Source organism: Perna viridis, chromosome 1 (assembly GCF_037379345.1).
Source record: "Perna viridis isolate PV_CMFRI_1.1 ecotype Kerala chromosome 1, ASM3737934v1, whole genome shotgun sequence".
NCBI lineage: Eukaryota > Metazoa > Mollusca > Bivalvia > Mytilida > Mytilidae > Perna > Perna viridis.
This window is the reverse complement of record NC_142445.1, coordinates 32,027,984-32,053,015: the sequence shown is the minus strand read 5'-3', so window position 1 is coordinate 32,053,015 and position 25,032 is coordinate 32,027,984. Positions and strand designations below refer to the sequence as shown.

The 25,032-nt window shown below is 31.3% G+C and overlaps 1 protein-coding gene across 1 annotated transcript; it reads left to right on the top strand.

Annotated features, from left to right (window-relative positions):
- Window positions 1-242: 242 nt before the first annotated feature.
- LOC148628396 (uncharacterized) lies at window positions 243-23,234 on the top strand. Its single transcript, XM_088586748.1, has 5 exons — window positions 243-342; window positions 3,329-3,386; window positions 7,671-7,760; window positions 13,743-13,775; window positions 17,803-23,234. Exons 2-5 carry the CDS (start codon window positions 3,345-3,347, stop codon window positions 23,095-23,097), a joined length of 5,460 nt encoding a protein of 1,819 aa, XP_088442874.1. The 5' UTR covers window positions 243-342; window positions 3,329-3,344; the 3' UTR covers window positions 23,098-23,234.
- The last annotated feature ends 1,798 nt before the right edge of the window (window positions 23,235-25,032 follow it).

Sequence of the window (25,032 nt, the reverse complement as noted above, 5' to 3'; positions counted from 1 at the left end):
GGAGTAGCTTGCTCCTTGATGCAATCATATTCCTCAAAAAATCCCAGATTTTTGTGTCGATTTGGTTTGTTTTTTTTTTTTTTTTTTGTTCCCCGAATGTTCATCTGAAGTGTATGGACTTTATTGGAATTGATCTATTTAAATGCACTATTGATGTAATCGCTTATATTCGTTAATATTCTCGATTGCATTTGTGTCGGTTTAAAGTTCTCCGCCAAACAAACTTGTGAAATACAACTGTTACAACCGGAAATGACGGGTCAACAACAACAAAATGCATAGAGAGGAAGAAATAGTGGTAAAATTGTTTAATGATGTAATGTTGTCCAGAATTTAGAATAGGTAATGCAATTGTGATTTCATATATAAATACGCATGTACCGAAAGTCGTTAATATCAACACAGGTATTTATTTCGACAGTATGGAGCCATGAGTATGAAGGTTGTCACACTATATATTAAAATGGAGAAATTGAATGGAAGGTGTCGGCAACTTTTATCGGGGATATGCTAAATTAACTGCCTGTCAGTTATATTTTTTTTCTGCTTGCAAAAATATTATTAAGCGTATTGGTTATATTTTTGTGGGGAAAAGATCTAACTTGTGTAGTTAAATTAAATGTTGTCCCACATAACCAAGAAATTTAGAGGCATTTTAACGGAAGCCTTGTAGGGAGGCAACAAAACGAATTATAGTTTTTTCTTCTCAAAATGGCATAATTGTTTTGGAATCAAATAAATGGTGCTACAAAATAATGTTTATAAAATAAAATTGACTCCGTAAATTGACCAAACAATAAAATATTAAGATAATAGTTCCCATTTCACATTTTATTTAAAGTGATCATTAATTGTTATGCATAGTTTAAGTGTACAAAGGTATTGTATTTTTTTTTATTTTATTTTTGGAAATAAGACAAATTAAAAATTAAAAAAAACATCCAAAACGAAGTAGATCAATCAATTGTTTCTCTAATAATTGTTTCTCTAATTCTAGTTGAATTTTTTACCATTTTTTTTAGGTTTCAATCACCTAAATATCTATGTATTGGAGGCTACACATCATTTCAACAAGTACTGAAAAATATCCTGCTGGGTTACAATGAAATTGTCTAATATTTAGAATTATGTATTTTTATATCAATTTCAAGATTTATAATGATTTTATATCTTTTCAGGAACTGTTGGGGATTCTATATAAATGGCCCAAGTATTTTTCACAAAAATAAAAAAATGATAGTTATTAATTTAGTTTCGAAATATTTTTTTTTTATTATTTTTTAGTTGTACAATTGTACATTATCTGCATGTAATTGAGACCATAACAATATTTTATTCCAAACATCAACAACTCTCTAAATATTTCTCCATTTCATTCAGTTCCTATAAATTTCTTGTCAAACTTAATAGAAATTTATGATTAATTTTTCTTTTGAAAACCTGTAAAGTTATTATTTTATTACTAATTTTTTTTCTCTTTGAATAATTGATAAATCAATATTTGTAGTTATCTGGTACTTACCAAATTTTTGTTGTTTTTTTTTTCAACTGCACCTTTTTAAAAATATCATCAAAAAGACTGGTATATACATGTAGTCAGAATTTTTTTGTGCAAAAAGATAGCTTTCCATTCTTTTCCACAGTACATTAATTCCACAACAGAAATTGAAATACAACTTGCAGATTAATCTCTCCCTATCCTAAAATTCAACTTAAAATTAAATAGGGATTCTAGAACCCTGCATTCTCAATTTAAATAGGGATTCTAGAACCCTGCATTCTCAATTTAAATAGGGATTCTAGAACCCTGCATTCTCAATTTAAATAGGGATTCTAGAACCCTGCATTCTCAATTTAAGCAATGATTAATAGACCTAAGAAGTTTGTTTACTTTTTTTTCACCATAAATCATAGATGTAGGCATTGATGATTTAACATTCATTGATTGTTGGGGTTTAACGTCTGAGCAGCAATATTACAGCTATATTCAGGCGAATTTAACAGAAAGTAAGAGTTAATAATTACTAAGTTAAATATATGCAATTTGTCTAAAATTTCCTTGTTACTAAAACCTCCATGTTTTAGTTTTTACAACAATACAGGATGGTTGGTTTTATTGATTGTTCTACTGGGTCTAGTTTGTAGAAAAATTCATATTTTTCAAATCATATGGAAACATATGTTTAGGACCTGCATGAAATGTTTTTTACATGTAATTATATATCTATTTTCCAATATCATATAAATATATATGAAATTATACATTTTATACACGTTTTTTTATGACTTAAATTTTTAGTTCTGACCATTTGTATGTTTTATATGTTGGTCCTAAATTTTGAAAAACAAATTAAACATCAACTTTGTATTGTTACAATTTTTTGTGTATGCTTTCCTGAAGAAAAAAAATGGCTGTATCCTTTTTTTAGTAAACTATTTATGGCTTTTCTTGGAAGTAAAGCTTGCAGTTTTTAAGATATCTGCTTTAAAAGTATACACTACTGTAATCTATTTCTTTAGGGCATTCCATCAAGTCTTTATGCTTACTTCATTTGTATAACATTAAACATTTCAAAATAATGTCATGTAAACTAAATGGATGTGCTGGACAAATATGTAAAATTCTGACTTAAAGTTAAAATAAAATACTTTCCAACATTAGCAGTTGATTCTACAAAAATTGTTCATGTACTAGGTAATTAAAAAAGGTACCAAAAATTATGTTCCAGTACAATTTTTTTGTCTTCTGTTTTGAGTACAATATTTAACTAGCTTGTATATACATGTACCGTTACATGTATCTATAAAGAAATACAACTTAAAACAGTATTTCACAATTTGTATTGGATTAGAGTGCTGTAAGATTACTTCTATAATGCTTCATTTATTTAGTTACCCAGTTGGGAAAAAAAGCAACATAGTGGATCACATGATACATCTGTTTCGTCTTCCAAGTATTGAATTGAACATGTTACATCAACATGTTTTTAATCAAAACTTCACAAAGCTCCATTTAGTTGAGTGTACAAAAACAAAAATGTGTTTAATTGTTCTTATTTTCATTACAGCTGTTACAAATATATTTGTGTACATGTTATAAAAACATGACATCATCTTGTACATACTGTAACTTCTATTTATAACAAAGATTTGCATTTCTTCATGTACATATAGTTATGAACAAAGAAGTTCATTTTTAAAGGATCAAAATTTGTTTCATTGAAAATAATTTTTTTTGCATACAGTAGTGCTTAAAAGTGAATTTATAGTATTATGCAAACATGGTCTTTCTGATATTAACATTTAATATCTCCCTTGTGCTTTTCAGTGCATTAAGTCACAACATGGAAGATACAGAGGAACCAAATGTGATAGCAAGCAGACAGGTTTGTACACTTGTGTTATGACAGTTTAAAAAAATGAATGGTACCTACTGCTTTGAACATCTTGGCTCAATATCAAGTAGATGAAAAAGATGGAAACAGTTGGTTTCCTTCATAGATTCATAGTATAAATTAATCTTGCTAACATGTTTCGCAGTAGAATATGTTTGATTCTTTACTATTAAATAATTTTGTAAACACATTTATACAATGAGAGGTTTTTTTAAATTCAAACTCAAATTCTCTATTGGTATAAAATCCAAATAATAGGATTACAACTAATTACAATGCAGGATCAGGAGTGGATCCAGACACTTTGAAAAAGAGGTGCCAGCTGAGGTTCCTTAGAAAAAAAAGGGGTGCTAGGACATTATTTATCATTTTTTTTTGTCAATTGTACACATGAAAATGACAAATTTTCCCCAAAAAATTGGAGTGTGTGAATCCCCTGCACCCCTATTGATCTGCCACTCAGGACAAATTAAAGATTCCTATCTAGGTTCGAAAGAGTAATCAAGGGAAACAAGATTCTAGCAGAAATCAAAAGATTGTAATCCAGGGACAAAGACCAGATATGGAAAACAGACAAACACAACAAAGAACATAAAATAACCAAAATAATACATATGAAATAACTAAAGTAAATGAGCAACTCTGTTAGATAAATCACTTAAGATACAATGTATGAACTATCAAGGGTTTTTAAAAGGCTCAACTGCCTTTATTTGAGTCGCATAATCTGAGATAAATGGTATATGGTACTCATAGTAGTACAGATTTTTTTAATATCACAGAAAATGCTTATTTGAGCAATTTGGTAATTTAAGTAAATAGATGAGTGTAAATGTTTATCAACATTTATTAAGTATCATTTCTATTTTGGTTGAAGAAAGTTTTTTAACCACTTATGAATAGCAGAGGTGATGATCATTTTCATTAAATTTGATAGCATATGCATTTTGTAGAATTATAGAAAATCTCTTGAAGTGATTTACAGCATTTCTTCATTCTAAAATTATTATGTTTATTTGTTTTAACTTGAATTTGTATTTTTGCAACAAATTTTTAAAATTGAAAAAAAAAACAGATATATGTTTTTATTTGATAATTGCAAAATTTCAAACTGTTTTTTTTTCTCAAAACAATCTCTTACATTCAATACAAAAATCACATATGCTTGGATTCACTTTTATTGATACATTTTCTCTTGAATCCTACATTTTAATACATTTAAACATATTTAATATTGTTTAGTTCATTTAGTTTCAGATTTAGTTAGCTTATTAAATGATTGGAATTTAATATTGCTTTTTAATGTTTTTACTCATAGGATAGAGGATATTTCTCTCTCTTTCTAGCTCCCACCTATTTGATCAAGTTCAATGATCATTTGATCAAGCCACATGTAAGAAATTACATTTAAATCAGTACATATGTATTATTTACAAATAATTTGGTTTTAAGCACAGTGGATGTGTTTTTTTAAGTATTCAGTAGGCATGTCCAAATAAAGTTGAACTTAATTAATTTAACCAGTGTTTCAAATGTGGTTAAGTTTACATTCAGGGACACAGATGTGGGTAGTTTGTTTCAGATGTTTGTAATTTACATCAATGTACCCATTGCTAAGCATGTAAGTTTAAGTCGCATAATATTTAGAAATCTCTGTGCAACCGTCTTGGTCTACCTATATATACTGTGGAAGTACTTTTATTCGTGGATATCAATTTTCATGGTTTAGGGAAAAAGCACCAGTTTGTAGATTCTTAAATTCATTCAGTGGGAAATTTCCATTTGGTTGGGAACCAAATTTTGTGGTTTGCCAAACCAATCAAAACCATGAAAATTAATTGATACTCACAAACAATAATACTTTGACTCTATTTTAATTTGTATATTTCTAAAATTTTGTTTTAAAATTTTCAATGTGTAATTTTTATATATTCTCCCACAATTTTGATATTAAAGATGTGCCATCATAAATGTAAGTGTTTGTAGTTAATATACTTCAAAAAGCCCTTATCATTTCAGTAAAGTTAATGTCAACTTGCGTTTATACTTGAAAATGATTTAAGTGATCAAAGGGTGTCTTCCTTGAATGCCAACATTTTATATGTTACCTATTTCTTGAATGCCAACAAAAATATTACAATAGTTGCTTATGTTGTAATAATAGGAGTTTGTATAACAATTAAAATGTTTTTATTGTATTTAACTGTTGAGATTAATTAATAAAGTTGATAAATGGAACATTTTATACCTTTTTTATATGAAAAAAAAAGCAGATTTTTAAAAATATGTAAGAATACAACAAAATTGAATTGTTAAAAATTTGTAAAAATATAATAAAATTGTAACATTATTTTTTACTATTATGTAAAGAAATGTATAAATTATATACCAAAATATTAAAGAAATTCAGAAATTTAACATCAATAAACATTATTTCAACCTCTGAACTTTAATATTGAAGATATGATTTATTTCATTCTTTTTCATTCTAACGTTTCCACTAATTAATATGAATATATTGCGTAGCAATTACAAGTATTTTATTAAATTGAACAAAAACCTCATACTTAGTAACTAGTACTAGTGCTTAGTACTAGTATTCCTACATAAAATAGAATGATAGATTGAAATATCCAAGTTATTTGACTTCAGAACTAATTCTAAAGTCTATTGTGCTATACATGTACATGTATAATTTTGTGAAGAAATGCTTAAGTAGAAACAGCCAAAGAAAAAAACAAGATTTTAACAACTGGAATAACTATCTGAAATATGAACTGTAATAAATCACCTGTGATTTACCTAGCTGTCAATTAGTATGGGTGTTTTGATAAGCATGCACTTTTGTTGTGATAACCACTAACACCTATTCCTTGAACATCAACAAAATGTTACTGGTAAATTGTCGTTAAATCAAAGGATGTTGGCATTAAAGGAATAAACCGATAAGGCCAATATAGTCTCAGTACAAATAAAGATACATGTACTTTATTCATGATACACATTCCTACTTTGTAAATGTTTGCAATCCTCCATCCATACTCCATGTCAACAACAATTTTTTTTAGTTAATCTCTAGAACTGCTTTTGCATCTTGTATAATTTTTTGCTCAAATTTGAAATAATTTTATTTTTTTTTTCAAAATAATCTAAAATTTCTGAAAAAAAATTAACTTTGAAGACTGTCATGATTTTAAGTCTTTGCATACTTTTAATTTTGATGTGGATTTGGTCCAGCATCTTATTTGTTTAGATGGATTTTATCATGCATCTTTTGTTTGAAAAATCAAAATATTTTTTGAATCATTGTAAAATATTAAGATTAGAAAAAAAATATATTTTTCTGTCTAAGATTTGGTTCAATTTTCCACAATACATTACAAGAAGATGGTATGACAATTTTGTTTAAAAAACTTACATATACAATCACATGTACATGTACCTAAACTGATCTGTGCAACTATGATTCAATCAAGCATTGATCACCAATGGGTTTCCAATCAGTCTTTGATCTGTCAAACTGATCAGTTAAACTAGTGTCGCATCACATGTCCACTGAGCTGTATTTTATAGATTGTGTTGTTTCGTATGTGAATTTTTACACAAAATTACTAATAACAATAGATTGAAACATCAATTAATGACTTTTATTTTACATTTATTTTATTTTTAACAAAAATACATGTACAACATGTGAATTTAATGTCTTTGAGATAAATTTTGTATTGTTTTAAATTTGATTCATTCCAATGGAAAATTTAAAATTTACATGAAATCCATCATTTATAATAGCAAAACTGTAATCAAGTCGGTCACCAGTGATTGGTTATTGATTCGTCAGTGTTCATTTAGTCAGTGGACACCAATCCATCAAATAATTGCGGGGATTGGTTCAGGGACACTAGTTTTTATGGGACATCCATTTGATTCTTGGTGCCAGCAGTTTTGGTTGGGACAGATTATTTATTTTCTAAAATTTGTGAATTAGAAATTTATTTTTCAAATGCTTTATGACTACATTATTTATTTTATTAAACTGTACAGTAGGATCTGGATGTGAGAAAATTTATCATTTTATTTTATGGGTAGTTGAGGCCAGAATATTAATTTTCAAATTTTCCAGGCCAAGATATTTATATATAAAACACTGTTAGGAATCAAATGGTTGTCCTCTTATGCATGTATTATATGTATTTGTTGCCAAATGTTGTGATTGTGATACTGTTCCAGACATCTTATTGGTCTTTTTCTGTATAAGGTATATACTTCTTCCAGTGTGAACCATGCCTCCTGAAAAGTGCCCAACAATTTTACAAAGTTCTAGATGACTTAGTATTCACCAGCCAGACTTACAGAAAAAAGTTTGTAAGTATATTTCATGACTTAACATGTTAAAATTTGCATATCTTTATGTTATTTTAAGCTTTATAGTATGTTATTCATTAATGTGTACAAATATTTGCTCAGTGATGATAATATGAAATATTTTTTCTCATCAATTACAGATTTTGGGAAGAATATTATTGAAACCAAACACATAAGGCTGCACTTTTTCTTATATATATTTTTTTCATGTGTTGCTATAAAATTAAATCTTAGTAAAAGACCCATGAAAAAATCTGGCAGGTCCTATGATCATGTTATTGCAAATTTCTATTTTGCTGAAATAAATTCAATGCATCTCATATAATAATCTGTTTACAATTTAATATTATTAGGATAATAAATTGCAAAGAGTGAATAACTAAAATATTATTAGGAGTGCCAAAGAATGCCAAGATTGAACGAGTGCAAGTTCCGTGCACGAGTTAAATGGCACGAGTGATCATATTTTGGGTATTCATAATAACCAATTGATTATCCTATTTATTATATAGATTTTATTCATAATCTGTCGATATTTTCACCCTGAATATTAAATTCTGTGGTTAGCGGATTGATATGAAAGTTATTATGTTTTGGCGGAAGAAAGTCCGAGAGTGAAATTACTGAATTTATTTCGCAGTATGAATTATCAAAATTTATTACACCAGGAACATTGGATAAAAAACACTATAATAATAATATAATAATTGGTTGAAATACACTGCAAAATTTCTGGGGTTATTGCATAGCTGATTGATTGTTGGGGTTTAACGCTCGAGGTTACAGACCACCAATTCAACCAATGAGCATTTGGAACGTACGCAAAAATAGTCCTATGCAGAAATTATCCCTGTTCCTCATGGTGCTGTGAAAAAAGTTCTCATCTTATTTAAAAAATTTAAACAGTTTCTGAAAGGAAAAACATTTCTGTACATTTTATAGGTGATTTTGCCTCTTGTGATGTGAAGCCTAATCTCCATAATGGTTTCTAAATATACCCCTATCTTGTGAAAACACTGGGATTTCCCATGCTATTTATAGACCCTTCGCTTCCGGTGACCAGTACTGCACTGCAAGTCTGCTAACCCCACATGCCATTCTGAGGATTGTGAGCTGACATATGTAGAATTATGCTGATATATAGTCCTCTGCAGGTTAAAGTTAAGGTAAAGTCCAGGGAAGCCATTGAATATTGTCAAATTAGCATAGAAGCCTATGGGAAGTGGAATTAGTGGTTTCTAGCCTTGAGCAGCAATATTTCAGTTATATTCAGGTGCTAAACATGAAATAGTTATATTCAGGCAATGAACATGAAATTGATGATAAAATGAACATGAAATGATAATGATGAAATGAAAAAAGGATGAGACACAGGGGTAGCAGGGGTGACAAATTTTGATAGCCACTAGAAATAGGGAGGGATTGGTAGGGTCGGGCAGTTTAGCCTCTGTGGCGTAGCACATAGGTTCCTACTCCTATTGAATACCACAGCAGGGTACTTTAACGTGCGAGGAACGTGGCATCTTTCCCAACACGGTGCACCACTATGGTTTGCAGTCAGGGTTTCCGTATTATAGCCTGACAACCCCAGAATGTAACATGCCAGGGGTACCCCATTCCACCACGTGGGACACACAGCCCAGTTGCTAGCCCCCGGCTAGGTTTCTGAGCACTATTTAGTTGCCTTTTACGACAAGCATAGCGCTGCTGCAGGCCTATTCTTTTGACACCCGGACCTGCTCGGGACCTTTATTGCATAGCAGCAATAGAATAAAAATATTCATATCATCACATGCCTGATTAGACATGCCTTTCAAACTACTAAAAAGATTTAAATATTAATGATTATAATATATAACTCAGCTTTGACAGTGCTTTGTATATTGAGTTTTTTTTATTTCTCATTCTTGTAGTTATTGTATTTATTTAATGGTGGTGTATTTATTGTTAAAAATTTCACGATCAGTAATTATTTGCAAATTAAGTATCCAGGCATATGCATATAAATCATTCAGCATAAAATAACTTTCAACATAATGCAAACTGAAAAATTTGGCAAAAATAAACTGGAGCCACCAATCGAAAATTAAAGTACAAGTGTTTCCTTTCTCTTGCTAAAAATATAATTTAAGGTAGATCATACCTAATTTCTTGTTCTTACTAAATTTTCCTTATTTTTCTCATAAATGATGTTGCATGAATATACTTAAGTATTTAACAAAGAATATAGGTCACTTTACTTGATTTTAGATAATTGAGCCTAAATGTTGAAGATTTTTTACAATCTTGTATAGGTTATAAATAGGGAATTTTCCTTATTCTGAGCACAATTAAAAACTAGTGTATAGAATTTTGTTCAAATTTGTAAAAAGAATACTTTACTGATATTCTTCCATCATACTTTTACCAAAAAGATATAAGGGTCACCAAAGTTTTGTCCCACTTAATAACAAGAAACTAAAGTTACTAAACATTTTTCTGCCAATTATTTTCCCCATTGAAGAAATCTTTTTAGAATAATTGTAATTTAACCATATGAATTTTTTTTTAAATTCTTTTAAGATAAGTTTTTTCTTTAAAGTAGATCAAACAGAGTAATCTTTTGTCATCTTGTTAAATCATAAAGAAATATATATTTCTAATGAGCAAATAGTGTTTGGAATTATGTAAAAATATTGTCTTTAAATTATTTGACAAAAATCCAAGACGATTAAGGAGTCATGACCATAGCCATTATACGTCACCTAAGGTGCATGATGTTTCCATAGATGGTCTTCTTCCTTTCATACAAAAATCTCTTGGGCTTCATCACATTCGAACTAAACTCTATACTATACCTCTCACTTTACGGACTCCGTTTACAAAACAAGTCTTGACACTCCTGTTCCTGAACTTACCTCTTCATTATACAGTCTTGTTGCCATCATTTTGGAAATTGGTATACACAGACTCTTTAAACCAGTTTGTGTAAAAGGTCAAGATGAATAAAAACGATCATTTCTTCCACTACCGTTTGTCAACAAAGGTATAGATGCAATTAATTTGGCTAATATCCTCAGTCACAAAAAACGTAACCAACAACCCCCCCCCCCATTATTTCAAGGACAAATCAATAGTGATTATTTCATATTCCTATACTTCACCTATTGCATCAAAAATGTTCAAATATAAAAGGCTATTGCAGAACCTCAAGATTGAGGACTTGAAGTCTGAAACCACCTGACTGTTCTCGCAAAAACTATTTATTTAAATATGATCTTTCCGGTCACGTCATTACAGGAGATATAAGCATTATCGAAAACGAACCTGTGCGTAAGTCCTTTCTGAAGGTCCCAAGTAATCGAGAACCACGCTCAATATATTGGAATTATAACTTTAAAGTTCTAATGATGCCGTGGAGGACTACGCAAGAAAATCTATAAAACGAGAAAAAAAAACATTGATTTTCTGCTATAGTGGGTAAAGGCCGTGAGGTCTTAAATTTTGAAATGTAATAAAGTTTTAAGTAGGTCAATTAGTGTCCATGCTACATCGGTTTTCAAAGAACCCGATGTAGCAAGAACATTGTTTACTATACATGAAAAATATGTTGTACCAGCAGACAAAGCCCAAAACAACGTTGTTTTTGTCTGGAAAAAGTAATACATCAATGTTTATTATCAGAGGTAGACGTAGAAAATAATAGCAGTGATAAGACGATTGTGATTTATTGAATTAGATTCCTGAACTCCACAAGAATCCATACAATGCTACATAGCTTGATCTGCAAAATATACCACCAAACCTCTTTCAAAACTCTTTCTATAGTGGTATTTATTCAGTATGGATCCTGAAAAAAAATCGAAAGATCAGGGGCGGATCCAGGATTTTAAATTGGGGGGGGGGGAGGGCGCAAACTAAAACATTTTTGAAGTTAAATTGTTTAAATATTCTAGAGTGGGTGCAATGTAGATTCTTTTGTTTTAAAATTAGCAAGAACTTAAAGTTTCAACCTAAAACCGCCTAAATATACTCCTGACAACCCATGCTGTGCAATTTTTAGGGAGGGGCGCACGCCCGCCACGCCCTCGCCTGAATCCGACCCTGAACATTTTCTATAGACCCTCAATTCGAGATTATTATCAGAATACAAAAGCAATGAAACCTATGATTTTTTCAACACTTTATACTCCTATTCCCCATGCTCAGTTAAAATCCCGACTCAAAAATATTATACATCGTTGTTTCTCCGGAAAAGATGGTACACCTAGATACAAATATATATTTCTTGGTAAAGATTCCTCATACTTTAAAAAAAAAATAATCCCAAATCATCGTCGAACTGTACAGAAGATGTTTTCAAAAATGCAGAATTTTCGATCGACAACATATTTGTCCAGTGAGGTGGACGCGTTTTTCAACAAACGGTCGGCATTCCAATGGGAACAAATTGTGCTTCTCTACATGCTGACCTATTCTTTCAGTCTTACGAGGCTGACTTTATAGCTGATCTGATCCGAAAGAAAGAATATCGTTTAGCTAGATCCTTTAATCTCAGTTTCCGCTAGAAAGATGACGTATTATCGTTAAACAATCCTAGTTTCGGGGATTTAATACATCGCATCTACCCACCAAGAACTTGAGAAAAAGGATACTACAGACACTGTGAAGTCAGTCTCATATCTTGACCTACACTTAGAGATCGATGGTAAAGGAATACTATTTGACCAAACTTTACGACTAGCGTGATGACTTTTCATTCAAAATTGTCAACTTTCCTTTCATCTGTGGCAACATCCTTTCAGCACCTGCGTATGGAGTGTTCATATCACAACTCATATGTTATGCCATAGCTTTCTGTAACTACGCAGACTTTTTTGTATCGGCGAAATTTTATGGTTATCATGAACTCGTGGATCGTTTTGGTGTATCCATCTGCACCATGAAAACTGATTAGTTCAACGTGTCATAGTTTTCCTTTCCTCTTTCGTCTACTCCGGACTTAACTTTCTATTTGCAATTCGTCTGGTGTTTCTATAAAAGCAGAAGACGCTTACCTTACCGATGCACCTGGTCCATGATTCCAGTTTTTAGTGGAGTGCGAGTTGCTCATTTACTTTTGTTACTTTGTATGCATTATTTTAGTTACTCTATGATATTTATTGTGTTTGTCTGTTTTCCATGTCTGGTCTTCGTCCCTGGATTACATTCTTTTGACTTCCGCTAGAATCTTGGTTTCCTTGATTGCTCTTTCAAAAAAAAACATATCTGTGTAAAAATGGCAAACATAAATTTCATCAACACTCATTCAAAGGAAAGAAAATGTTTTATTAAAATGTAATGAGAATTTTTAGTTTTTTAATATTACAGGGGAAAAATCGGCAACTGCCAGTTTTTTTTAAAAGAATATGAAATATACAAATTTTAATTATTCTTTCAGTATTTATTAGTAAATTCCATACAGAATCTTTATAAAATGTAATAAAAATTTCCAATATTAAGGCTCAGTTATCATCATATTCACGAACTGAAAATATTGAAGGTATTTTTTTTAATGTGAATTTAAAAAATGACTAAAATAGATGTGTAATGGGTATAATCAACCTTTAATCTAAGTACAGCTACTCATATAGGTATTTTACTATTTACATACTAATTTTGTATTTTATCTTGTTATGATTTAATTTGATTTGTAACAAGTTCTTTCATTGGTTAGTTCTCTTTGAGCAAACAAGGTTATCTTGTATAACCTGGCTTGGTACTATTTCATTATTAACGTTGATTTGTCTGCACTCCGTGATTCAATTAATCCATTATAAAATAACATAGTCACAGTTTATAAACTTTCACAAACCAGGTTATTTCCTGTCACCTGTTAAAAAAAAGATACATTCCTAAAATAGATATGACATAAAATTCAATTTGTCATCATAAAAAACACCAAAATAAAACATCTTCTTTTTACCATTCTATAACTAACTGTCTGTTCAATTTGTCTAACAGGAGCTTTTCATTTACCCAGGGGAAAGAACTGAGGTATGTATACTATGTTAGTTTATTTTAATGAAAGTCTGAAGACATATAGTTTCGTCTGTTCATCCATTTAAAAAAAGTCACAGAACTGTTACAGCTTGTAATTGGTTTTACAATGTTTAAGTAGCACTTTTAATATAATCAGACAGGAGGGTATTCCTGCATGTCAAAACCCGCCAAATTCACTTTAATTCTAATTTAGGATCAGGAACAGATTGCAAAACCAGTCTTGTTTGTCATGAGGTGTTGCACTTTTGATATACAAATTACGTAGATTGTATATGACATTGGTATTTTGCCAAGATGAAATAGTTTGCAGACTACAGTATGTTTTATCAAAATACACTAATGACAGCGACTTTAAAAAAGCAAGAAATTAAGTATGATTTTTGAGATAAACAATACATGTGTAATTGATCATATTAGAAAAGCTGTTAGTTCAGTAAAGCCTTTATAACTCTTGTTGGATCGGGCAATAGCTAAATATTGAATTTCACATATTGATGAATTTCGTAGAGTTTTATTATGTTTATGATTGTTAATGTTATAATCAACAAGTTATCTTGTATTTTATTTTAGAAATATGATTTCTTTAAGGAATGACTGTTACATTTTTTGGTCTGTCAGGAAGTAACCTCAATCACGCGATGCACCATTTTATTATGCACCACGGGAATTTAGGTTATTTCAAATAGACCGAAAAATATAACAGTCATTCCTTACAATTTTAATTTTAGTGTCAAAATTCGCAAAAATGGTTGATAACCTCACATTCACATTACGAATTTAGTGTATGAGATAATGGACAAATATTTTTATCCAATCAGGAAGCCTGTTCCTTCTGAAATTAGATTATTCATAAATAAGATTTTTATAGTTTTAATTTCCGTAATGTTATATCAAGTTCTAAAAGCTACTTCCTACACACAGATGCTGAACTATTTTAAAGTTGGTTTGAGGAAGTTTTAAATATTTTTGAAAAAATGCAAAAAGGTCCACCTTTAGATTTCCTTGCTAGCACATGTTACTTATGAACCTGTTAGTTCAAAGATTGATACCCAAGCACGCTTAACCCATGTAGGCTTATACCTTGAAAGTGAAAAAAATAATATCATAATTTTTTTTAAAATCAAGACTCGAAAATGAATTACAGTTTGTGTCAAAAATAATGATTAACAATAAAGAGTTTATTTCATTGAATTATAGAAATCAGACATGATTGATGTCATTAACATAAAAATTTATATGGGTACTGTTAAAAATGATTTTGAATTTGATAAAATATGGATAGAAAGTATCATATTTTTCCCAATTAATATACATATGTAAGGACATTATAACTTTTTTTAAATGTTCCTAATATTAACTGAACAAAACTAAGTAGAATTTCATTTAAACAGAAAAGATGTATTTGTCCTCTATAAATCATGATTGAAACTTTAAAACCACGTGTGATTCACATTCACAATACTAGTATCATCAACATCCAACTGTCGTAGAAACTTAAAATACATTTATGACTCTTTTCTATTGAAACACAGAAGATTTGATTTCGTTTTATGTATTAACTCTTTAAGCTAATATTACTCTTTAGCCATTTGAAAAAAAGAATATTACAAACACGTTATAGCTTTTCACTGTAAAGATAATACTTTTACTCTGACTGGAATGAGGGACAAGATTTACGGCTGTGCAATCCTTGTTCTGTAGCTGCATTGTTATTCTAGATCAGATACTGTTTATATTTTTTAGGGAATATAGCTCACTGTGTTTGTATATTGAATTCATTGGTTAATAGGGTAATCCTAATACAAGAATCCTACAGTTGCAGTTTGAAATCTACGTTTTTTTGCTGAAATCCCCAAGACTATCTCTCTATTTCACTAATCATTTTAAATGCATAACTCAATGAACAGCGAGGCGTAATTACCCGTACCATGACCAAAATGGTAACAGCATATGAAATTCAAAATTACTCACTTTTTTATTCTTTGTAAGATATTAAAGGACTTTTAAAGAGTAATCAAGGGAACCAAGGTTATAGCGGTAATCAAAAGAATGTAATCCAGGGACAAAGACCAGACATTGAAAACAAACATACACAACAAAGAACATAAAGTAACTAAAATCATACATACAAAGTAACAAAAGTAAATGAGCAACTCGGACTCCACTAAAAACTGGGAGCATGGACCAGGTGCTCCGGTAGGGTAAGCTTTTCTAGAAACACCCGCCGAGTTGCTCATAAAAAGTCAAGTCTGGGGTATACAAACGAGGGAAGGAAAACTATGACCCGTTGAATAAATCAGTTTTCATGGTCACATTTTATTCTTTGTAATAATATTATCATTTATTAGAACAAAAGTTGCATTCATAAATGTGTTTAATGTGGAGGTTGTTTTAGTCGATTTATTTAGTTATATTTTAAATTTTGTTTCACATTTTCGTTGAATTTCCAAAGGAAAAAAATAATTATGATAATACATTATCATAATTAACATTTATGTTGCACTTCTGGCAAACCCATTAAAGCCTTTGTATTGTAACCTTAGGCTGCAAGTCTGCTTGTTTCGGGGATTTGAGGAATAAAGAAGACAGCGTCTTTTTTCCAAACATATGCCATTTATTTAATGACGGAAGGTGAAAATATAAAACACATTAGAGCAAAAATTTAAATCACACAGAGAGTAAAGGTTTTGTACATAATATCTATGCGCCCTGTTTTCAACTTAAAGGTGTGGCTCCTAGAAAACGGCCATTCCGTACTAGATTGTATTGACACTTTTGACACTGTTAATCCATGTCCATATCCACAACATTAATTAATGTCGGATTGGATTACAAATACCTCCCCTTTACAGTTATTAAGACAACAAAATGAATTATTTCATTAGCAGTAAAGTTGGTTTCTTTCAGGAACTCTGCTAGGCATTTTTCAAATATTCTTCATTCAAATTATTATTATCTATCTTTTGAAAAGTCGTTGAAAATGAATAAAAGTTTATTTGAAGACATGAGACCAGGAAAAAAGTTCATACTACCCTATCGAAATTAATATTAGTAGCTCGGAATTTGCGGACATTTAATTCATGAAACGTCTTCTCGTCAGTCTCGTAGTAGCATTACATCCCCGATCGAATCAAACCAAAAGACTTGAATTCAACATTCTAGTAGCACAAAATTGTTGATTATTTATTTCCGCTTTATTTTGTTATTTTCGAATAACCAACAAAGCAAATAAACACAAAAAGAAAAAAATAAATAAAGAAATCTCCCCCCCCCCAAAAAAAAAAAAACCAAAAAGAGCACCACAAATATCATTATAAACGGTACCCATGGCTATATTTGTGTGTTAACAGCATCCATCGTGACTTTTTTTCTGATTTGAGCAAACAAACTAACTTCTATACGCGCACCACAATATAAAATTACTGTAAACATATTAATTTTCGAGGTTGCTAATTTTTGCGGAATCTGTCAAATTAACTTATTCGCGGGTATCAATTTTCGCGGTTTAAAAAATGATTAGCGTTATATAGTGTTAACAATCAGTTTTGCGTGTACTATTTTCGCGGTATTCTGTCCACCGCGAAAATTAGTACGTTTACAGTATGCATTTTCTGCTGTAAATGTCAAAATATTAATGAAGCTATCATTTTATGTCCAAGAAACAATTTATCATGGGTGATTTGCGCAGGGAATCCCTGCCTAGAATTTTGAATTACAGCTTACAAATTAATACGGGAGTAACCTGTGCTAGTACCAAGTCTGTGAGGTGGGCTCGTCGTAGAACTTCATGTTTTTTTCAATTTGTTCCTTTACAATTTTGTACAAATACCTAAACTTTGAAGCGACGTTAAAAATGTTAACAGGATCATTAACTCAATGACATTATGATGTTCTCAGTAAACCACCTGTGATTGCTTTGAACTGCATCAGTTCTTATTGGTCAATCAGCCGAAACTTTATCTATTAAATTCATAAATAAACTTCTTTATTACTTTAGTAACGATGTTTACTTTATTTGCAGTTTCAAACTACCATTGAAGTAAGGACACATGAAAACAGAGTATGCTCAAACTGGAACCAGAACACATTACACATATTTTATTTGACATATGTAGCTAGAAGAAATAGGGAGAACATTGGGCTGTTCGATGAAGTAACATCATCTGAGATATTCAGTGAAAAAAATTCAGGTAGTGAAACAGGAGGATGTTGCTTCAGCACAAGAAACAAAAACTTGACAGAGGATAATGGGTTGATGGATAATTTAAATAAAGTTACTGCAGAGACGGAGACCAAGCAATCTTCATTACCAAGAGTAACGCAAAGTTTTCTGCAAGATGGTCTGCATTGTCTGAATGAATATGAAACCCAATCAAGTCAAAATTCGCCAGAAGTAACATACAGATATATACTAGATGATGAGTTAGAGAATGCATGTTTACTGGGACAAGATCTTGAAGGTACAACTGCTTCTGATTTTAATAAATTTGAAAATTTTAGTCTACATAAAAATACTGGGAGAAACAAAGATGGTAGATATATTGATGGCTGTGAAAATGACAAGATCCTTTTTAACAAAACTAACTTAGAAGGGTCCATGTGTGGTGGAGCAATTGATATTGGTTCATTTAACAAAGATATGGCTGATGATTCTGATTCAGATGCAACAATTATGGATTGTGTTGAAGAACAAGATAATACAAACGTGAAATCATTTCTAATACCACCTTCTGATGAACGTGAAATAGGTCAAATAATACAACCAGACAGTTCAGGTGAAATATATTCATCCAGTACATCTGATCTGGAAAAGCAGGGAGACATTCTGGAACCAGGGAAGTTAATTGAAAAGTCTTATGAAACAAAGATCACTTCCATCAAGCAGGAAAAACATGATGTTTCAGACTTAGATGAAGATATAACTTCCCTTAATCATATACAGATCATGGGCACTTGGTCAATCGATGAAAAACAGTTCTCAACAAGTGATAGTTGTGAACAAGATTTGACCCTTCACGGAAATCATAATGAAAGTAATTTCAAATCAGAGGGGACATTTTTACATCAAGACAACAAATCCAAAGTGCTTGTAAATTGTAAAAGAATAAGAAATAAAATCGACAAAAAATCTTTAAAGTCTGCTGTAGCTGTAGAGAAAAGGATAAGTAAAGAACAAAGCAAACAAAATGCGTCATCGTTGGATGATCAATTTGTGATAGAAAATGTTTTCGGTGATGTTATTTATATTATGACAGAGGGTGGTAATTGTAATACTAACACAGATAATATGAAACTAGATAATGGAATAGATGTTAAATCTTCTTTCGAGAATTCTAATCCTGATCCTGATTCAATACCTGTAGTTACATGTATTACGTATCCTACCGGTATCATTCAAAATGCATATGCTCCAGAAGTTGCTTCATCCGTCTTCTGTTCAGAAGATTCTTTAGACAAAAAACATGGTCGTGTTCTGTCAGATAACAAAAGTGTAAAACAACAAAAACTCATGAAAGTCGGTAAAGTGAAAGGAAATCGAAAAATAATTTCAGACATGAAGCAAATGCCATTTAAAGATGTTGCAAATAAATCGAAGATAAGATATTCCTGTGGAAGAAAGTCAAACATTCATCTTTTAAAGAAGGGTTGTCTACACCTGTCAAAGAAGAAACCATTTGTTCCAAAATGCAAAGCTAAGATAATTTCAGGGAAAGAAAAAAACATTGAACTGGACTATTTGGAAACAGGGAATGATTTGAAGCAAAGAAACCAAAAGAACACAGAACAGTTGCATTCAACTAAAAAGCGTGGCCGTCCAAAGTGTAAAGTTGTACCATCAGAGGAGATAAAGTTGGTTAAAAGAAAACCAGGGAGACCTAAAAAAGTTAAACCATTCGTTGAAAATGAAAGTTCTGCAGATAAAATGAAAGAAGATGGTACACAGGATGAAGTAGTTTCAAAGTCTAATAAACCGTCTGGTTGTACAACAAAAAAAAAGAGAGGTCGTCCTAAAGGCTCAAACAAAAAACTAATAAAAGAAAGAGATGATTTAAATGTCATGAAAAATATGTCATTGATTGAGAGAGGAAAATTTATTGACTTTTGGGTGTCTAAGCGAACAAACCGGCAATTCGGTAAGTTTCCTTTCAAAGTGGGACGAAAGCGTAGAATTTCAACGCTTGTGAATTTCGAGACTCAATTAGAAAAAGTAAAATTAAGTTCGGTACCGAAAATCAAAACTGTAACCAAGAAAGGAAGAGGTAGACCAAAAAAATCTTTTAGTTTTCCAGCCACAAATGGTGACGTTTCCAGCAAGGAAGGTATTCAACCTAAAGAAAAATGTGATTCTACGAAAATATATACAGGGCTTGACAGTAACACTAGGAAAGACAATGATATTATCAATTACATGTATAAGGATTTGTTACCCCAAAATGATGTTCCTCGAACCAGTAAGTCTGTCAACAAAATTGATAAATCTGACATTAAGACTGACAACGCTGGTGATAATGGGGCACATGAAATGGTTTTGGTAACACCAGAAAGAAAGACTCAGGTGAACAATAAGTTTTCAAATAATATTGATTTGTTGTCTCCAGAGAAGTCACAACCTATAACCGTTAAGCCATTAAATGACCAAAGACATTATCGAGAATGTGTGTCTGAGGATTTGATCGTGACACCAATAGCAATGAAGACTGTTGATAACAATCAGAGACATATTTCAAGTTCTTCTTCGGTGTCAATAGCTGAGAGGAGTTCAATAACGTCAGTGCCTATATCTAATGAAACCACGGGATCGATGAAAAGCCTCGATTTAGATGCGAAAGGAAAGAAAAAGAGTGGTAGACCGCGCAAGTTAACCATGAAAATAAAGGGTCTAAATAGTAAATTATCAAATGCTTTTTGTGAAGAGGCTAAATTTTGTGAGATAAGTGTAAACAATTCATTGCAAAAAAGTGCAAGTAAAGAATTCATGACAAAATGGAAAAAGGGCAGACCGCCGAAAAAAAATAGTAAACGTCTTAAAATGACAAAATTAAAATTTGGTCTACCAAATGCTGATCAAAAGAAGAAAAGAGGGAGGCCCTCTAAAACAACTGAACAAATTATGAAAAATGATCCTTTGGATAATAATGGTTTTGTATCTAATTCGCATAGTACTACTGCAACTAGAAAAATGTCTAGTCATGGTAAACCATGTGACGAAAGTTGTGTTAATAAATTGACAATTGACGAAGACCCTGAAATAAATTCTGTTAAGGAAAAAATCATCATATCAGAGTCTGGCAAAAAAAAATTAAAAGAAAAACATAAGAAACTTTTTCACAAATTGAAAAATCACTCTATAAGGAATACTAGCAAGTCGCACGGGGACTTAAATTACGATTATGACACAAAAAGTGCTGAAAACCAAGTCGGATTTGAAAATTCCAAACCAAATGGAAAAATTGGTATTTTTATACAGCAAAAGGAGAGTGAGAAAAATGTAGGTGTAAAGTATTTATTGCATCATTCCTATGGTTTGAATTGTGATAATGGACGATGTATGATTGATGACGAAGGGGTCGAATGCTCAAAAATGACTCACAAAAAATCCTTAAGGGACGAAACAAATTTGTCGTTGATTTTGAGCCAACGACATAGTACTGATGACGTTGAAATGAAGCCTTTGGAGAGGGCTCAGTTTCCAGATAATATAATAAAGAAACGAGGAAGACCTCCAAAAATGCCAGTTTTAACTTGCGAGAAGGTTGAAAGTGTAGAAAATATGTTCGACATTATTAAAAAGGGTAGATTGAAGACCGGCAATGAATATGAAATTCAAGATCTTGCTCCAACTTTTGATAGAGACTCCAAAGTAATGCATGCGAATAGAATCATGAAAAAATATCATTCTTCGTTGAAAAACAATTGTGTTACTAATATAAATGTCATAAAGAAGAAGCGAGGGAGACCCAAAAAAGAAAGTTGGTTGCAACACGGGCCCAAGAAAAAAGAAATCCATGACTTGAAATTCTCATCCGATGTTACATCAAATTTCGATGTTATAAAAACAGAGACACACATTTTCAACGAAAGGCATAAAAAAGTAAATGGTTGCAGTAGCATTAACTCTCACCTCAGCCAAACCGTAAGTCCAGATAAATGTAGAAAAAAAGGACGTGGTCGGCCTAAAAAACTGATAAACAAACAAAAGTGTGATGCTGTATCTAGTGAGCACGAAGGGGATTTTCCTATAGAAAATAAGACTAAGTCTTTCCTTTCCGACTCCAACGAGCTCTTATCCACGTGCCACGAAATTCAAGACCAAAATCTTGTAGAGAATGAACAAGAGGTCGTAGGCAGGAAGATTGAGCTCAATTCGGATGGTATTGTGACTGTAACTTTAAAAAAGAATATGAGCCGACCAAAGAAGATTTTGAAAGACTTGAAAAATGGCTGTAATACAAAAAATAAAAATAAACTTCACAATGCTTTTGGCTACAATAGTGGTATGAATGATTTGAGCGTGCAGAAAGAACAATGTGAATTTTCAGGTTCAATAAAAATTAAAAGGAAAAGAGGGAGATATAAAAATAGCCCTACAGACTTGTGCTCAGATCAGCCAGTTAAAAAGAAAACCAAAGGAAGACCAAAGAAGGTCCATACATTAATACGCCAATCTAATAAAAATTTAGGAGACATTGGTGCTGAAAGATCAGTTCATATAGATCATGTAGAAGGTATTTCAATGCGACTGGAGTCAGGTTCGAGTTGGGAAAAATTTTCAGAGTTGAAAAAGAATGTTAAAAAAGCAAATATTAGAAAAAAGAGAGGCCGTCCAAGAAAAACCAGTATTTTGAGTACGTCTGAAATACCAACAAACGAAAAAGAATCACAAAATAGCAATTCTTTTACCCCAGCTCCCGTGATTCAACATGTTCAAAGTGCCGGTGAAGTTAACATTAATGAGAATGAGTTGGAAATGCCTGTCATCGACTTTGAAGGTTCTGTATCAGAAGAACAATGTAATTCTTTAAGGTCAAGCGATGTGTATGTCGATAAAGAAACGTTACTAACATTGACTAAAATCGCTGGGTCTAAAACAGAAACTTGTAAAGACAATGAGATATTACCAACAACAAATGACAAACCGGTTATCACTGATGCCGATCTGCTCGATTTTAATAAAACTATGGACAGGGAAGATAGTTGTGAAAATTCAAGAGCCGATGACAGCCCTTCTAAAGACACGCTGAATGCAGAGCTGTCAAGATTAAAGTGCGGCTTTGAAGTCGTTTTTGAAATGGAAGATAGTGATATTCAAAACTAACATAACATAACAATACTCTTTTTAACGCACGAAAGTAACATCTAGGTTAGAAAAAAACGGTATATTTGTACCATGGGAAGAGATGAACTGTGATTCTTTACTTTTTTCTTCATGTCAACTTATCAATAGTATTTTTTTATAACAAGAGTGTTCAATTATTTGATTTGTTTGGTCATGAAATATAGATTGCATTTTTTAAAGTTTTGCACATTTTTGTTTCCCAAATGGTGGCGTTTTTAGCTCTTCAGTTTGATTTAAAAATCTTGGATAGTTTAAGTTTATTTTCCTCCAAAATAATCTGCAATAGCCTCAACTTTTTTCAGAATTTATTCGTTCATCTTAAGCACGGTGTTAATTAATGTAATGTATTTTCGATGTATTTATTCAGAATTGCAAAGCAGTTGCTTCAAAACCTTCTGCAGTTTGACTGTAGATTTAAATTTGAAGAAATTCTAAATTTAGATAATATGGCAACTGCTTGGACGGCATGTTGGGTCATTGAAATTAACCTCGGTCAATGAGGTATCATTTGGTTGGATATGTATATGATTGTTTTATTATTTACTTATTCCAGTTAAGATGATTTGTATTTTCTTGTCATAAAAGTGAATTCGACATTGACTTTGGATTCAATGTTTACTTTGATAGGGAGGAATCGATAATAGGCAGAAAAAAATCTGGCGACATTCAATGCTTAATTTTAGCATTCTTATTTGATGACAACAAACTCAATGAAAAATTATCAGACTTGTTTTCTGCTTAAAAAAGTGTTATTGCATTTTTGTGAAAAATTGTCCTTTGTACTGAAAATGGAAGTTATCACTAGAAACCATGATGGTCCGTGTCGTTGTCACTGTTAACCTCAAAGAAGTAGCGAAAAACAGATCCATGTGCATCAATGGTTATCTCCATTCCTTTGCTACATATCTCAAGCAAGAACATCTTAAAGACAGTCAATTAATTTCTAAAAGACTGATAATTTATTAGTTGTGAATTGGATAACACAGTTATACTAGTTGGCTGATGTTTTTAATTACTGTATATTTCCCATGAAATAAACAATGACATTTAATGTTCTTTTGTCAGGTTTGGTATTTCAGGTATATTCAGATCATTATATGACCAATCAGTTTTATTCGAGTAACACTGCGCATTTTTTTTTCTATCACGTAGGCTGCTTTTGTAATAATTTTCTTAATAGAATAATTTCATTTTGATAGTTCTTTTGTCTCCTTTTTATTTTTACGTGTTTACATGGAGTCATTAAGATTAGATAGAAATCTACATTACTCATTACCTCCAAGTTTATTGTACATGTAGAATATTGATTAGTTCTTATCTAATGATCATTTTAAGGAGGTAGACCTAGGGTAAGGGAAAGAACTCTTAAAAATCACTGGAACGTTTGTATGCAGCATTTTACATCAATCTTATGTAAGTATCTAATTAACTTGGATTCATTTTATTCTGCTTCAAATGGAAGCTTGAGAGGCTTAGGTGAAATTGTGTATGATGCAAACATATCACTGATTTCATAAGTTATGCCCCTTACCCTAGGTCTACCTCCTTAAGTGCTTTTATTTTGGTTATTTTTAGATACCTAAATTACGCCTAATGTGTTATTTTTAAAAGGTTTTTTTAGAGATTAAAAAGATAAAGATTTCTTAAGATACAGATTTTAATATTGTGTTAATGTTGAAAGTTGCGATTTTTATAGATATGTGGGGAAAAATGCTGTGCTTTAATTGTGATAATTTGTTACTTACATCTAAATTATACTTATATAAATTCAATAATTGTTGCTAGTACATTAATTGACGAAGGCCTTAGTAGTGGAAGAATCGTACTCGTCAAGCTACTTCCTTATAGGTTACAGACCACCAATGCAACCAATGAGCATTTGGAACGTACGCAAAAATAGTCCTACGCAGAAAT

What these genes read in the sequence shown, in the direction of transcription:
- LOC148628396 (XM_088586748.1), top strand. Translation starts at nt 3,345, where the DNA reads ATGGAAGATACAGAGGAACCAAATGTGATAGCAAGCAGACAG. An exon ending in ATGTGATAGCAAGCAGACAG is followed by an intron (nt 3,387 to 7,670) that starts GTTTGTACACTT and finishes TACTTCTTCCAG; the next exon opens with TGTGAACCATGCCTCCTGAA. An exon ending in ACCCAGGGGAAAGAACTGAG is followed by an intron (nt 13,776 to 17,802) that starts GTATGTATACTA and finishes CTTTATTTGCAG; the next exon opens with TTTCAAACTACCATTGAAGT.